This window comes from Piliocolobus tephrosceles, chromosome 5, assembly GCF_002776525.5.
Source record: "Piliocolobus tephrosceles isolate RC106 chromosome 5, ASM277652v3, whole genome shotgun sequence".
Classification (NCBI taxonomy): Eukaryota; Metazoa; Chordata; class Mammalia; order Primates; family Cercopithecidae; genus Piliocolobus; species Piliocolobus tephrosceles.
Window position 1 is genome coordinate 75,801,947 of NC_045438.1, and position 17,432 is coordinate 75,819,378.

The 17,432-nt window shown below is 36.1% G+C and overlaps 1 protein-coding gene across 3 annotated transcripts in view; it reads right to left on the reverse strand.

Moving 5' to 3' along the window:
- Positions 1-1,117: 1,117 nt before the first annotated feature.
- FHL5 (four and a half LIM domains 5) overlaps positions 1,118-17,432 on the reverse strand; it is a 54,094-nt gene continuing 37,779 nt past the window's right edge. For 2 of the 3 annotated variants that reach the window (XM_023205872.2, XM_023205870.2), the window contains 5 exons: positions 15,994-16,164; positions 14,778-14,952; positions 13,635-13,804; positions 8,940-9,126; positions 3,890-4,114 (listed from right to left, as the gene is read on the reverse strand). In XM_023205872.2, the coding sequence (XP_023061640.2) occupies positions 3,951-4,114; positions 8,940-9,126; positions 13,635-13,804; positions 14,778-14,952; positions 15,994-16,152 (855 nt within the window). In that variant the 5' untranslated portion in view covers positions 16,153-16,164 and the 3' untranslated portion in view covers positions 3,890-3,950. Of the gene's footprint in view, positions 4,115-8,939; positions 9,127-13,634; positions 13,805-14,777; positions 14,953-15,993; positions 16,165-17,432 lie in introns of all 3 variants that reach the window. The other variant, XM_023205873.2, reaches the window with a different exon arrangement.

Sequence of the window (17,432 nt, forward strand, 5' to 3'; positions counted from 1 at the left end):
TGTAAAAACAGATGGGTAATAGAAGGTAAAAGTCATCATGTTCCTTTATGTAATAGAAGTAGAAACAATACAGAATTTATTCCACACCTATTTTGTTTACTAAACAGTTAATGTAAAAAATAAATCTTTAAAAATAATATGAATAATATAGACTATGTAAAATGTAAATTTATTCAGTATAAGAGACTTCTAAAAACCAATGTATAAAATTAGCAAAAACTGTATCATTATCATAATAAACATCTATCTATAGATGTATTACAGCCTATGTGCTTGATTAAATATATCTAGAACACACTGTAACAATCATTTTCTTTTTTTCTTGAGACGGAGTCTGGCTCTGTTGCCCAGGCTGGAGTTCAGTGGTGCAATCTCAGCTCACTGCAAGCTCCGCCTCCCGGGTTCACGCCATTCTCTTGCCTCAGCCTCCTGAGTAGCTGGGACTACAGGCGCCTGCCACCTCGCCCGGCTAATTTTTTGTATTTTTAGTAGATATGGGGTTTCACTGTGTTTGCCAGGCTGGTCTTGATCTCCTGACTTGGTGATCCGCCTGCCTTGGCCTCCCAAAGTGCTGGGATTACAGGTGTGAGCCACCGCACCCTGCCAAACAACCATTTTCTTATTTAAAAAACAATTAACAATATGCCAAGTAGATTAAACATTTTTTTTTCTTAAATTCAAAAATGGTATTGCTAACATCAAATGTGTTTTTGGATTGACTTTTCATTTGTGATATTAAATTTGGCAGTGATTTTTTTAACCATTTGTGATTAGTGTTATGCATTTTTCATAATGGTAGGCCAATATTTTACTCCAATGAACAATCTAGTGTCCCTTTTTTTTTAAGTTATAGCAACAATGTAAGCTTTGAAGCCTGGATTGTAACATAACCACATTTTACTTAACCAGTGGACCTAGTTTGTGCCAATTTAACACTTTTATAAAATGCCAAGTTAAAATTGAACCCTTGGGCATCCTAGTCATAATTATTGAAGCAGAAATACATTTTTGCTTCTTTTGTCATCTTTAATCCCCAACATGACAAAATAAAATATTTTGACTTGTTGACTTTGCCAACAAATATAACTCTTGGCCTTCAATGCGTTTTTCCTCTTTCTTTTCACTTTTGTAGCCATTAACCAAACTTATTACTGCAGTAAGAAAGTTAATCCTTGGAACCTTGCTTTCTTTGGTTCTATTCCACAAAGAATCAATAGCATAATTTCCCTCAAACACTGCAATAATTATTTTCTTCCTTTACTTAAGAACAGTTGGTAACTTTCTATGGCCTGTTATATACACTTTTTATCCTAAGAGTTAATATCCCCCTTCCTCTGATTCTTTCTCTTTTAGCAGTCTTATTTTCTCCTGCTCCTCGGCACAGTCTCTGCTACTTCCAAGCCATCTGGTTGTTATTGGCGTGTGGGATTTGCTTTTAACTTCTTTCCTGCCTATGCAGATGTCACCTTTGAATTACTGGGAGCCCACTGTTTCCTGAGGTAGTCCATTTCATCTTTGGATAAGTCCATTAAGAGAGTTTTTCTCTTTGTTACATAAACCGTATAAATCAACTATATAATTTTTACATTTATCTTTGTGTGTATTACACAAAGACCTAACGAGGTCTTTTTTCTTAGTTGTTTTGCATATGTGTCCTATGTCTACAGTGGTGCTTTGTTAACCTGTAGGCAAGGATCTCTGCATCACGCACTTGTGCGTTTCCATACCCTGATCCATCCTCCTATCACTCCAGAACCACAACAGTGTAAGCTCTAACTTTTGGCATAGTATAGTACATGTTTAATGGATGTTTGATGTGTAGGATACCTTCTAAATGCAGAACTATTCATATGTAAAAGTACACATATTTATACTTATGAAAGGATAATAAAATCTTTAGGAAACGATTCTGTGAATTTTAATTGTAAGGCTAGAATACAAGTCTGATCATGTGCATACTCACCCCCCTCCCACACACAGTAAAATGCCTAAACATTTGCAATTGTGTAACTAAGAAAACATTACATGTTGTATATTTATCTATAATTGGTTAACAGAGAAGATGCTACATGTTATATATCTATCTAAACCTAAGTGGCTTAGTTTTCACTATGTGTAATGTACTATTATTTTCTATATCATAGATTTAGTTTTACCTGTGAAATTTCATATAATGCAGAAAAAATATTGCTAGTTTTGCCTGTATTTTGCAGTGTGAATATGAAAACATATCTTGGCATTGTTAACCCCAAAATACATTTATAGTTTTCAAATAGTCTATCTAGCAGAACATTTATTAGTATCTCTAAATTGTTAACATCCCTGAATGTTCTTGCATTTTAAACTCTTTCAAAAATTGTTTCCATGACAATTTTAATTGAATCTCCTGTGATGCTATTTTGGTAATTGTAATCAGCAGTATCCTATAATTAGATTTTAATCAAAACCTTTAATGCTCTAATCTATAATCTGAGAGAAGACACTTATATATCTATGCGGGCTTCTTCTCCTGACCTCCCTCTACTCCACCCAGGAGATGCTATAACCACTGTGATAACTGATCATGGAGAGCAGAGGTTGCTCTCCATTTGTCCCAAGTAATGTGGAAAATATCCAGGGGCAGCAAGGTAGGGTCACGATCAGTTAAAGTCTGGTATAAAGATAAACCTGCTGCTGGACTTCCAACTAAGGCTATTTACTTCCTGTGTGATCAATAAACACTGACTGACTTGTAGGATGGTTGCTTAGGGTTAGGAGTGCACCTCCTGGTTATGCAGCAGATTGAAGCTGGGGGCATGATTGACTTGGGGTAAGGTGGGTGGCACAGGTGTGTGGGAAGAGTGGGGAGCACATTATTGTGCTGCTTTGCAGGTTCGGAATTATCAGCAGTGAATTATTCTTTTCAGTTTTTATTATTACTAGATTTCTTTAAAGCCCACTTTTATGTCTGCCCATTAATCATCTATGTAATTTTAGAAGGCAAAATGCATGAGGCACAGAGCTAATTATGCATTCTATTATGTCTTTAGATATCTGGATGAAAGTCATGTTCCAACACTCAATCCCTTCCCTAAAACTCATTTCCACAAGTGATGATTTAATGATCTATTTATTTTAAAGGTTTGCCTTTGGGGACAAAGATTATCCTGGTTAACTCCACTTGAAAGAATGACTGTTATTTCATGGAATCTGCAAGCATTTAGAAAAATCACTGTGGACTTTGAAAACACATTTAATACAAAATGTGTTGAAACCCATGCTTTGGCTATCCCTAGGTAGAAATGATCCCCTTTATACGTATGCAGATTATGAGAGCCATAAAGTCTTCAATTCTCATATTCCATTGAGTAAACACGGAGCAAGCTGTGGAAACAGTGTGTATGAAGACAAATTGTAGCTTTGTTTTTTAATTCTAAAGTCAGTATGTGTGAACAAAAAAAGATTTTTAAATGATAACAATTCTTAAATGTGATAATTGCTGATGAATTTACTCTGATCACTTTTGTTCTTTTACCATTCATAGCTAATTTATCACATTACATATAACCAGGAATGCAAACACTAGTCTCATGCATACCTCTCAGTTTGAGCTCTTAGTTTTTCTTTTACTCTTCAGGTATGAAAAACCTCATTCTTTAGTAATTACATCCACAGCTCCCAGGTATATGTCATATATTTGATTATGAAGAGATATTTTCCTATGTTTCTAACAGCAGAGTGCAGTATTTTGCAAGGAGAGTTGTCTTTGTGATTTAGCATATATTCATTTCTGTTCTACTGTGCTTTTTGTGCCCTTAGAATACAATTCGATCAAACTATGTGCAAAAACTTTTCCATTCTAAACTACATTAATATTTTCTAAAACTTAAGTCAAAAATAAGACTGCAACTGAATTCTGGCTTTAGTGACAACAAAGGCAAAGTGGAATTTAGGTGGGAAAGGACTGTCTCCTAGATGTCACTGTCCATCCCGGAGCCACATTTTTGGCAGAAGATTTCCTTGTTCTGGGTCAGGAAGCCTTTACCCACCAAGGAGACAGAGCACTTCCCGCAGTTAAAGCATTCACTATGCCACTGGCTGTCTTGAAAGCAGATAAACTTGGCACCTGTGAGACCTGTAAAGGAATTGGAGAAAAAGATTAATCTATCCTTTCAAGGAACAGATTGAGCATTCTATCATATACTCTTCTAGGAAATGGAGATAGAGCTGTGAGCAAGACAACGTAGAGGCAAGTAACCCAAAAAAGAATGCTGCTTCCTGGCCCTGTGTCCATCAGGACCTATCCGCTGTAGGAAAGTTCCACCTATGCCACCCAACCAGATTCACAGCCAAATTCTGCCATAATCTACAGAAGAAGGCAGAATGCTGATATGCAAGTCATGTATTTTTGGAAACAGATAAGGATTGTCTAAGCCAGATAAGAAAATATCGTGTAGCGTAGTGGAAAGAAGGTATAGGTTGTAAAGTCAGAGATATCTAAGTATGAATACATTTCCTCTTTTTCTCTATATGACTTTAAGTTTTCTTAGCTGCAAAATTAAGACAAAATGAAATAAATGTGCACTTCCTAGGCTGATGTCCGATATTGTAATGACTTTTAGTTTTCTTCTTTCCCCTCATTTTTCTGTGCTTAGTTGTACTTAGAATACATCTTGGGGTCATATGGTTTGGGACACTATTTCTAGAAAGCCCAAAATAGAGAATTTTGTCCAATCATTCAGCTATCCTAACATGGTGGCCTTATTACCTCGCTCAGAGACAACTTCAGCTTTTGTTGAATCTGACTAATGAAGCCACGTTATCCAGTGATTGGTTTCTAAGGAGTTTGTCAGCCTCCTCCACTTTAACCTGGGCCTCCCTTGTGCCACACTGTTTCTTTTAAAAGTAGTAGAATTTGAATCTTCAGTGAGGGTCTGATCTCTCTCTCCCTAATGTGATTCTAGGGTATAGTTCAAGAAACTGATTTTGAGAAGTTCCATAAAAGGAGAAAATGTTTAGGGTTTGGGAAGAGGTTGAGATGCCCTAGGCTTGGGTCTTTATTTATTTCGTGTTTTCTCCCAGTAATCTTAGTGCTATTATTTGCTTATCATCCATGGAGTGAGGCTAAAAGAGTTATATAATTCATATGTAATTTCCAAATACTCCATTTGGAATGGTGAAGTGAAAGGGTGAATAGCATTCTATTTCAGATACATTCTTCTTAAATAGGATAATGAACTTTTGTTTCCATTGTAACAAACTTATTTGATGTCTTCATATATAATTTAGTAGTTCATAGAGAAATTTGCATCAAATTCCTCTACTTTCCTTGATTAAATTTATAGCTCGCTTATCTATGATGCTATCAACATTACTTCCTAATAAATGTAAATTAATTATGTACTACTTAATTCCCTTAATGTTATTCAAAACGTTAATAAGCTGACTGCAAGAGTAATGTTCTCTATATACATAAATTATGCTATTCATAAAACTATTACATGTCTAGCATTTTGATGCTCATGAGTTTTTCTTAATTTTATTAGTAAGCCTTGTACAAGTGACAAATATAAAAGCAATTCTTCCAGATTTTATGACGAAGAAAAACTAGAAGCATCTGACAACTTTAAGAGAGGGCTGAACCAACATGTGAGACGTTTGCAAACTGTTCCAAAAAGGATATGTTTACTCCCTTAAGTCATGAGGGTTATTTGCAGTAAGAAAGTCATCCCTGAAGCAGGTCTCTGGCACCTGTTTTATCTGGTTTCATAGGTTTCTGACAAGTCAGTAGAATAAGAGCTGGCATTTGTTGAGTGCTTGAATATGCGTGCCAATCACTATTCTAAGTCTTTATGTGTGTTACCTTATACAGCCCTCACCTTACTTTCATGGGGGTAGATATTAGCGTCAGTCCCACTTTGCAAACAAAAACTGAAAAATGAGAAGTTTAACCACTTGCCCCAGGTCATCCAGCTAGTAAGCAGCAGATCTACTATTTAAGCACAGGCCAGTTGTGTTTAGAGTCTCTGCTTTGAACCTCATGAAACTAAGTTTGAGTTTATCTTTGGTAAAGAATATGGTCAGGAACATTAGCATCGCTCTCTGAAGAAACCACAACATTTGAAATTCCTTTTCCTTGAAATAAACAGAGATGGAAGAAAGCAAACCTGCTCAACTGCTTGTTTTATAAATAAGGCAAATGAAGGCCCCCCACCCCGGAAGTGAGTTAGTCACCCATGGTGACACAGGCATGGGGGCAGGAGGACCAAGTCTTTTGCTCCTCAGTCCAGAGCACTTTTCACTGCATCAAGCTGCTTCATTTATCCCTGATAGTTTAAGAGGTTAATCCTATCTTAAAGGAGGAGAAAATATGGTAGCTATATCTGGAGTTTGTTCAAATGAAGCAGTTCAATGTATTGGGTTTTAAAATTTTTACTTGGTGATTTATAGGTAGATTTCTCAGAGCTTTTTAAAAAAATTAATGGATTAATTAATCTGAATTGACAAGTACAAATTGTACATATATAACGTGTTGTTTTTGTGTACGTATACATTGTGGAATGGCTAAATCAAGGCAGTTAACATATCTATTACCTTATCATATACTTTTTTTGCGTGTGGTGAGAACATTTAAAATCTATTCTCTTAGCAATTTTCAAGTATATAATACATAGTTGTTAACTAAAGTCACTATGTTGTACAATAGATCTCTTGAAATTATTTCCCCTGTTTAACTGAAATTTTGTATCCTTTGACCAAGAATACCTAGCTTCTTAAAGTGACATAATAATCAGATGAATGCCAATTTTCTGAAGACATGTGACAGTATCAGAATTCCCAATGGTACATCAGTTCAAATAGCTCAATTTTAAAGAAGCAGTACTACAGGGTCTATAGATATTTAACAATTAGATCAAGAAATATTAAAGTGAGTTGTAAGTTTTTGCAGGCATTTCAGTCTCTGGTGTCTCAATCAAAAAGTTTAAAAAAGAGATTAAAATAGTTATTAGACATTTCCTTTGGACTGATGAGTCTAAATTAAATATATAATATTGCATTTAGACTACTTTTGGGTCAGATTATTTGCTCTTGATCATCCTCATATTTTTGTGCAGAACAACGTTGTTTTTCCATCTCAACTTTAAAAGCCTGGGCCCAGTGATTGATCTGGAACAATCTATGAGAAAAATCACTTAGGCACATGAATCTGTGATATATCAGAATTGAAACTCAAGTTCAGGGCTTGTGTAGGCTTTTTGCAGATCAGTATTAGCCATCCGGATCTCCAGAGAATTTTGAAACCTATTTTGAGTTGTTAATTTCCTTATTTTCTCATTGAAGTTCTCCTTTTTTTTCTGTCCCGATTCAAGAAAAGTATTGTTATAAAATAAATGGACTGTGATTGCCGATTTTACTAGGGAGATTCTGGAGCTCCGGGTACTGTTGGATATCTGAAAGTCCCATTTTCTAACTAAAATCAGTGGAGATAGTGGCTTGTTCTCTTGGCTATAGGAATTGCCAAATTTGTAGAAGGCAGGAGAGCAGGGTGGTTAGAAGCATGGACCCTGGAGCTCAGTGGTGTGAGACTGCTAAGGCAAGTTCTTACAAGGGCCAGGGAGGTGATCTAGCTGAGTGATACAGACAGGGTGCAAGGAACAGAGAGGGCATGCCCCATGCAGTTGAACAGCCACTAGTTCCATATGATGGTGACCCTGCTGGTTAATGTGGAGACAGTCTGCTCACCCAATGGCAGGTTCTTCCTCTACTTTTAGCTGCAGAGATGGATTTTACATTTCTAAACATGTTCAGGCCAAACATCACCTGCCTGCTGGCCAGGTGTAGCCTGTGGGCCAGTGTGAGATCCTGACACACGTGGTGCTCCGTCTGGAGAAATAAGACCATGCTGTTTCTTCTGGTGACACCCTCCCTTCCCTTGCAAGTCAGTGAAAGCCTGCCAAGGTGGGGCTTGCTGTGAAACTTTTTCTTTCGACTGGAAAGTGCATGAATACTCAACTTTTATTTTGTTACGTATTTGAAGATGAAGAAGGAGGAAAGGGATAAAATAATCTTTAAATCTATGGTATATAAACTGAATTAAAAATTGAAATACGATCTAAGAATACTAGGAATAGAAAGTAGATATACAGTTCTGACACATTATTAGGTGACTATAAATTGCCAGAAAGAATACCTGTTGGATTTCTCAAGTGTCATGCTAGTTTCAATTCCTTTATTATAGGATTAGCATTTTAAAGGTGTCTCTGAGGAAAAAAATGTATTTCTTTTTACCTTGAAAACCTCTTTAACATGGATCGATTTATCATTATGTTATTTTCAAATCATGTCACTTTTTTTCAGTAAAATGCTATCTTGTTTTCTTTCATCTACTCATAAATGCACTTCACAATTGCAAGTGAATAGAGAAAAGAGAGTAATAAATTTGTTAGAAGCATCTTAAAATGAAGTTTAATTAATTACTGACCTATGTTACCTTAATTATTACAGCTTCAGATGTTCTATACAATAGTGGAATTTAATTAAAACCTTCCTAACTAAAGGATGCTTGGTCCTATTTTGGAATTAAGCAGGATTCTGATTTATGAGTACTCTTTCCTCCCACTCAAATCTTAATGAGGCTGCAAGCAGACCTCCTTGTGAAGGTCTGCGCTAAACTCTCAGCTCATCCTGTTCTCCTCCGTCCTTGAATTATTTTACTTAGAGTCAGTACCATTAGGTTTAGTATGTAGTTACCTTCACTGAGTATAGGCACCCAAATTATACTTTCCTTGAAGAATCCATGTAATATTTATACTCATATATATGCACCCACTTGTTTATCTCAAAAGGAAACATAAACAAAAGCTTCTCATCCTTTAATCACATTTCCCAAATTAACTAGACAGCGTTTCATATAGTCATAACTGTCTCATGGCAAGGTCATATTGAACTGAAGAACTCACCACTAATGGGTTTGGAACAGGCTACACACTCGTTGGCGTAAAGATGGTTGTAGCAGTCCACGCAGAATGGATAGTCGTCTCTGGACATAAACTCTTCTTCACAGAGATCTTTCCTACAGCCACTACACAGAAAACACTCTTTATGCCATAGCTGGTCACAGAATGTTATCCCACCTGAAGTTATCACCTGCCAAAGACCACAGAAAAGGCAATGACCATGGGAGCCATTACAATTCAGATCATTTCACGATTCTCTTGAGATCCTAGTATCTTTGGTGATTAAAGGAAGCAAAAAGAAAAAAAAAAAAGATCATTTCATGTCTTCTATGTCCACAACTGGTGCTTTCGGCTACTCTATTTCATCTTATGTTAGGATGTTCTTTTCCTCAAAAAGTCATTAAAAAATTAATAATAAGAGAAACCAAAGGTTATAGGAATTAATTAGAAGTAGAAAGAAATAAAAATTATTGTATATTTTTCTCCTACAATGAAATAGAACAGAGGCAGGGGCCATATGGGACTCAGAAAGATGGGGGAGAAAACCACACACATTCTTTATTCATTTCCTCATACTTCTCTGAATTTTCTTAATTTTGGTGTTTAAAGATCTGCTGTTAGAGCTATTTTCTATACTATGTTCTTATAACTACCTGTCTAACTTTAGGGATGCTTAAAGGAATTCTTCTTTTTCCTGAACTTTTTACACCAGATACAAGAATATCCAACAGCAGTAACTCTGAAGGGAATTGGTAAGCACCATTATTTGTTAATAACAACTACCATTTATTAAGTGTTTTTTCAGTCCTTAGCATCGTGCTAAGGATGAGCTCTTCTGAATATTCTCAACACTTCTACATAGTAGAGACTATTATCTTTCCCTCTTTTCCGATGAGCAACTACTGAGGGTTACAGTCATTAAGTTACTTGCCATGGCCACAGTGTGCTAGGATTCGAACCTGCATGGTCTGACTCCACAGCCTGTGTGCATCACCATTAATACCATACTGAGTCAAGGTTACCTTGCACAGATAAGCAGTTGAAAATCCTTGCTGAATGAATGAAGAAATACCAAAGAAAAAAATAGTTGGAAAGCGATTCCAATATTGTATCTAGCAATGGGGCATTGTGGGAATCAGAACTCAATGGAGTGAGCCCTGGTTGCACATTGAGCCGTAAGGGGTTATGTGAAGTGTTTTGCCAGAGATGTAATTCGTTCTGCATAAGATAATATTTTTTCCTAAATGAATTTAATGCATGAATTCTACTTTTTAAATGGCTGAGAAATCTTTATTTAGAATCAGATGGATAAATATTGGGCAATTTTTCTCATGTAACTATTTTTAAGCCATATTACCTTTGGAATTTACAGCTAATGAGCTCTTAGAGTTGCTGTAGATACTGGAATGTGTTTTTGTAAATTTTTATAATGACTGAAGCAATGGGATATCTGAGGTGGTTCCCATAACCTTTGTATCAAATTAACTAGATATAAAACATAGAGCCTATTTTAAGCCACTTCCTTGTTTACAAACTCGAAAATGTTATTTGTCTGTGACATAGACTTGTGAAAAAATTATTCTAAAGATATTTTTAATCATGTAACAAATATCTTAGAAATTAAAGATATTTGATATGAAAGATATTTTCCTAGAGGAAAAAAGCATACTATTCTGAATAAGTAAATAGGAAGCATAACGGTGTGATGGAAGTAAAGCAATTTAAAATACCCCCTACTGACTTCCAATGCCCTACAGCAGACACAGCAGAATTCATGATTCCTTTGATTTGTTTGGTCCAATGATTAGCAGGCAATGCTTAAAAGATCTGAAACTTGAAAAATGTATTCACAGCAAAATAAAACTTGATATATACATCAAAGACTGTTTAATTAGAGAGAAGAAACTCTGGAACATTAGAAATAGTTTGCTTGTGATTACATTCCTTTTGAAGAGGTAGGAAGGATAAGATGAAGTCTAATATCTAAGTTTGGTTTTCACCACTGATTGATCCCAGGATTTAGAACAAGTTTCTCCTCTGAAAAAGTGGAGGCAATAATGATTTTGCACTCAGTAGGTGACAGATGAAGAATCGAAGAAGACGTTTAACTCCTTTTGAATCTTGAGGAGTTCGAATTTGAAGGGCTTGTAGTTTAAAATCATTTGCTTTCTGGCGGAAAATAAATCTTAGTGTAACAAAATAAAATCTATGGATTTTAGAGCTTAAAAGTTCTAAGAGCCTGATTGTCAGGTCGTTTTTCCTTTTTTTTAAGAAAATATTTGGTCTTTGGTTTGGGTTGAAAAAAATTGTTTAGATTGGATCATCTTGATCAAAAACATATCCAGCATTTTAGAAAAGGACTTGTGGTTTTAAAAACTAAATAAAAAATAATCTGGCATGTCATAATCTGTCTACTACCCAATATAAATATTTTGTAAATGTTTGGTGACTTCAAATCATATCCTAAATATAGTTACAGGCTCCAATAACCTGGGAAACATCAGCACTTGGCCCAGACAGTGCTCAGCATGGATGTACTAAAGAAGCTTCACTCTTGAATTGTTATAGCATTGAAAGAGACTTTATATTGTGTCCAATAAATGATTTTAAGATAATTCTCACAAACCTCATTACTGTTTTAGTCTAAGTCTTTAAGAAATGAAGTCTAAAATTGGCTAACTCAGTTGTCTCTCAAAACAGTGAGATGAATCTGTTCATTTTATTTCCAGCATGATTTTAATTTCTTTAATTTTTAAGTTTTGTGTATTTTTTAGAGAAGGATCTCATTGTCACCCAGGCTGGAGTACAGTGGCTCAATCATAGCTCACTGCAGCCTTGAATTTCTGGACTCAAGTGATCCTCCTGCCTCAGCCTCCCAAGTAGCTGGGACTACAGGCACATGTCACCATACTTGGCTAATTTTTAAACTTTTTTTTTTTTTAAATAGAGACAGGGTCTCACTATGTTGCCCAGGCTGGTCTTGAACTCCTGACCTCAGGCAATCTTCCCACCTTGGCTTTCCAAAGTGTTGGGATTACAGACGTGAGCCACCATGCCCAACCTCCAGCATGTTTTTAGATGCTGTCATTGGTAATTCTTTGGAATTCATATGTCATATGGTCATATGGCTTGATTGCTGCTTATAAAGTCATTTTCTAAGCTAGTGTTTTGGTAGAGTAATGAAGGTCTCAGTCATAAGATTATTTTATATCATGTTGTGATCAATTGTAATTCTCAGCCATCAACATTGTATAATTTAATAATTATAACAGTATAGTATATTGCTGCCTCTTTAAATGAAATACTGGTATTGGTTATGCATGTTAGACAATCACTGCATGTGTGTGTGTATGTACATGTGTGTTCACATATGCGTGTGTAGAAAGTGGTAGTGTGACTTCCAGCTGTCCAGATATACAAATGGGCTTAAGAGTTCTCCCAAAGTGGCCCATAGATAAAAAGTACTTTGAAACTACTATACTAATCCAATGTATTTTCATGATTCAGCTTTCTTATGACAATTTATGGTGTCATTTTAAACATATGATGCCTCGGAGATCAAGGATTTCTTTGAGAACATCCCATATATATTATATGGGATGCAGACAGGCTTCATCAAGGTGTTAGAGCTACTTTTTCACATAAAAGCTTAGAGGATAAAAAAAGAATTGGATGAAGTTTACTTCAAAAAAATCACTTTTTTTTTTTCTCTTAGAAAATGTTTTTTGAGTGGGAAGCCAAGTCAGAAGGCTGTACATGATCCTGGAACTGGAGTGAAGGAACTTGCTGCCCTTAGTCTTCTTTCTGTCTTTTGTCTGCTGAACGTCCCCCATGATCTTGGCACTCTCTTGAGCTGATTGCTCTACTCTTAGGAAATACAAAAGCTTCAAGTCAAGAAGACATTTGCATTGCTGAGAAACAATGTGAAGAGTTAAATGTCCTGTTTAACTTGGTTCCCTTAGTCACTTTGTGAGGCAAATTCGTATTTCTCTGAAAGAGTTAATACTGAATGGATCAAAAATTATTTTTTAAGAAACACCTGTATTCAAAGAGAGACCTGTGCTTTCTCTCAGAATACGTGAGATCTTGTATAAAAGCAGTGAATGGGCCAGGTGTGGTGGCTCATGCCTGTAATCCCAGCATTTTGAAAGGCCGAGGCAGGTGGATCACCTGAGGTCAGGAGTTTGAGAACAGCCTGACCAACATGGTGAAACCCTGTGTCCACTAAAAATACAAAAATTAGCTGAACGCAGTGGCACGCACCTGTAATCCCAGCTACTCAGAAGACTGAGGCACGAGAATCTCTTGAACCCGGGAGGCAGTGGTTGTAGTGAACTGAGATTGTACCACTGCACTCCAGCCTGGGCGACAGAGTGAGAATCCATCTCAGGATAAAAAAACAAACAACAACAACAACAACAACAACAACAACAAAAACAGTGCAATGAACTGGAATACCAAATCACTTGAGCTGTTTGGAATATTAAATTCTTGCTGTGGCTGGAATTTTATGGTTAATAAAAGAAGGTGGTTATCCTCATTGTGACAACTAGTGGTTTGGACATGTTGAAAGTCCAAACTACCATGGGTGTGTGATTACAGATATAACATAACAATATCAGTTCATTCCAAATATATGATACAGCTAAAAAGAAATGGTCTGAGTTACCATAAGCTTCACCCTCTTTAGAAAATTACCTTCTTACAAAAGTTGCAGTAGTGAGCAAACTCCTTCTCAAAACACGGCACACAATAATTGCCACTCTCTTTGGAGATCAAAGGCTTTGTCCCTATAGGTTGTCCGCAATTCTCACACACAAAACAGGTTTCATGCCAGTAGTTTCCTTTAAATTCCATTTTGCGAGAACCTGTACTCCAAAATTAAGGACCTGTTAGTATAAGTCAAGCATAACACAGATCAAATTACTTTAAAACGTTTTAAGTTAAGATGATAAATGAATTGTCCTTTTAGAGAAATAGCATTTTTTCAGGCTCAAAAAAACCCATTCATGTGAGAGAGAAAAAAAAAAAAAAAGGTTGGTAAAGTTCAGCCATGGTGATGGAGAATCACTCTTACACTGAAAAGTCTTTCAAGCCCTGCATAACCTATAATCTGGAGATGTAAAAGTACTTCGAATGAAGACTCCTAATTGTTTTACATGGTTTGGATAAATTGGGCCATCATAATCATTACAGGGGTATTAAAAATGCCCTGAGCACAACTACTGAGACTATGCTGTGCAGTTATGGCCTTCTAGAAATTCTCTGAATCCATAATAAGAAAATGAGAGAGCAAGAGTGAGACAGTGGGATTGAATTATGTTCTTATGCTGCTGTCCATAGAGATTGAGAAGAAGATCAAAATACAAAGAATTAGTCCTTGCCAAAAGTGGAATGATATACATGAACCCTGTCTTCCCTAAGAGAGAATAACAATGACTGATCCCCAAAACAGTTTGTGTCAAGCTACCAAATGACAGTTGGCCCCAGTCGCCTATGATGAATCACTCTTTCTGATGCCATTGATTATGCCTAGGGCACTGTGTTTAATGTAGTATTATTGCTATAAATTTTTCTTTATTTTATGGGTGAGGTTCTGGTTTGAAATGTTTCAATGAATTAGACTTTATGAAAATACACAGAACACTGTAATTTACCTATTCAAGGATAATGAATGAATAATCTTTTTATTTCTAAGGTACACGGAAGGAGATTGAGAGAGTAAGAAAGATGTCTTTCTCAAAACCAGGGTTTTGGGAGCTGCAGCACTCCTCATGTGCTGGGACTTAATGAAAAGCATGGCAGCTTCAGTTAGAGACAGGAGCCCCCTTGATATCCTACCAGGCATGATGGTCCTCTTGCAGTGGAAGCACTTGGAGGAGCATTCATTAGAATAGCACTCCGTGCACAGCAGGCGCTCATCCTTGGCAGCAAAAGGCTTTTCTACCAAAGAGTGATTGCATTCGGTGCACTTGAAGCATCCTTCGTGCCAGTGCCGGTCTTTGTAACAAAGATCCTTTGAGACAGTAAATAAAATTTAATTAAATGTGGTTGTGACAAAACAGGACATTTTATAAGACAAAACTGAACACTCCTGGGACTCTCATGTCAGTAGGTTGTGCTAGTAGCTTGAGGGAAAGTTGTTACTGAAACTGTTACCCATAGAGAGGAGACTCTCTGGGGTAATTAAGAGCTAGAGCCCAAGGCTTTCTTGGTGGGTCACTTAAGGCAGCTGGGAAAAAAACAAATGCATTCTCTGCTATGTCTTCAAAATTTGCCTATATTCTTTTTATAAACTACGATAGAGGTTTTTCGTGGAATGATTTTTTTAAAATTTTAGGGTACAATGTTCTATTACTTTTTGAGACTTATCTAAGCAAACAAAAAATGATATCATCTAAGTAACACGAAGGCAGAAAGAAAGGAAGAAAGACAGAGAGAGAGAGAGAGAAAGAGAATTGGAGGATGGAAGGAAGGAAAGAAGAAAGAAGGAAGGAAGGAAAGAAAGAAAAGAAAGAAAGAAAAAGAAAGAAAGGAAGGAAGGAAGAGAAAGAAAGAAAGAAGGAAAGAAAGAGAGAAAGAAAATAATAAGCATGTCGGAGGAATGGGTGGTAGGAGTGAGAGGTGTCAGTAGGGTTTAGTAGAAATAAAGCTGATTTTACGTCAGAAAACAGATTGTGAATCCTTACAACTTCAATTCTTTATGCATTTATTTATACCCTTGTCATTCCAGAAATAACAAACACACCCAGAGGGTTACCAAGGGCTTGGAAACAGCAGGAAAATTCTAGCTGTGTAACTTTGGACAAATAGCTTAACGTCATTCATCTTTAGCATTCTCAGCTACCTTATAAGATCATGTGAGGATTAAGCATATGTTGTATTTCATAGTGCCAAGTGTAGTGGCTAGAGTTTGACTGCTGGTAACTTTTAAGATCCTTATATATCCAGTAGCAGAGAAATGGTGTTGAAAGTCAACACTAAAGGAAAAGAGGCACTCCAACCCACTTGTTTGCTGTTCATATGCAGTAATTCTGTAAATTGTGGTGAGACTTACCTTAGAATTGGATTCAATTGGTTTTTTGCACTCCTCGCAATAGTTAGAAAATACACGATCATAACATGTAACACAGTACGGACTGTCATCCTTTAGTACGTATTTCTTCCCAAGAAGTGATGCTGTGCAGCATCGACAGTAAAATTGAGCAGTTGTCATTTTGGTTTGATCCTGTGAATGACAAAGTGATTCACGTATATAAAAGCAGAATTTTGTTTATAGGATAAATGATGAAACCTTAATATAATATGAGTGAAGCATTCGAATGAATTTATATTTTCTTAAGCAAAAATCCACCAATTTAGGAAAATATGCTTATAGTCATGGTGACATTTGGAGTGACTTAGGAAAGGTTACTCTCCTATCTTGGCAGTTCCCGTGTGTTTTGCTTAAAAAAATGCATAAAACCTGCAGCTAGATTATGAAAAACATCTTGTGTTTATCATAAGCTAATGTGGAATTCAATGAGAATATGGTATCTGTTGAAACAGGATGGTTTAACCTCAAGAATATAAATATAAACTGTTGCTAGGGCTTTTAATAGCCGTCATCACTTACTTCTTGCTGGAAAATTCTAGAGGCAGATTTTGATGGAGAAACAGTCTTTTTTACTGAAATATAAATTAATAATCAATACATTGTCATTCGAGTCGTCACTGAATAAGGGCTCTGCACATTTACCCTGAGGTCTTCCTGTACCACATCCCCTCCTTAGCTCTGACTTCCACCATCCCAAATGTACTGATGACTCCAAAATCTCTGTTTTCTACTAGCTTTAGATATCTTCATTTAAATATCCTTTACCAAGCTGGCAAAATAAAACTTCTCAGCAGGTAGGATTCAGAACAAGTGCTAGGTCTTTGTGACTATTGTTGAACAATTGCCCAAATGCAGAAGTGCATATAAAATCATCAGTGGTAGAAAACAATAATAGGTTCCTTCAGGCTTTAGGGCCAAAGTAACATGTATAGAGCATAAATAATAGCAGCAGCTATTCCATTATAGCTATGGATAAAATAGCTAGAATTCATCTGCAAGGTGAAAATCATTCTGTAAGGTGAATAAAAAAGCTGATATGAAACCTAAAGCCAGTGGTAGATAAGGATTCTGATTGTCTTGTAAATTTGGAAAGCCATTAAGAAACAACGCATATAGATTTCCAAAGGTTTTAATTAGGTGTTGAACATGAATACTTTGTTGTTACAAAAAAAAAAAAAAAAAAATAGCACTGCTTTTCCTTGGAAAATGAGATTTGTCATCTCAGGATTTACTGGAATATATTAGGAGCTTTGAATATTTTCTAATTCTCTCCCAACAGAATTTTTTTTTTAATTTTGGCAAAATCAGAGGAGCAATTAACGATGATGATACAACGTTTTTGATACTAGTTTGTATTGACTACATTTGAACTGTTATTCTCATGCGTTTTGCCTTATTCT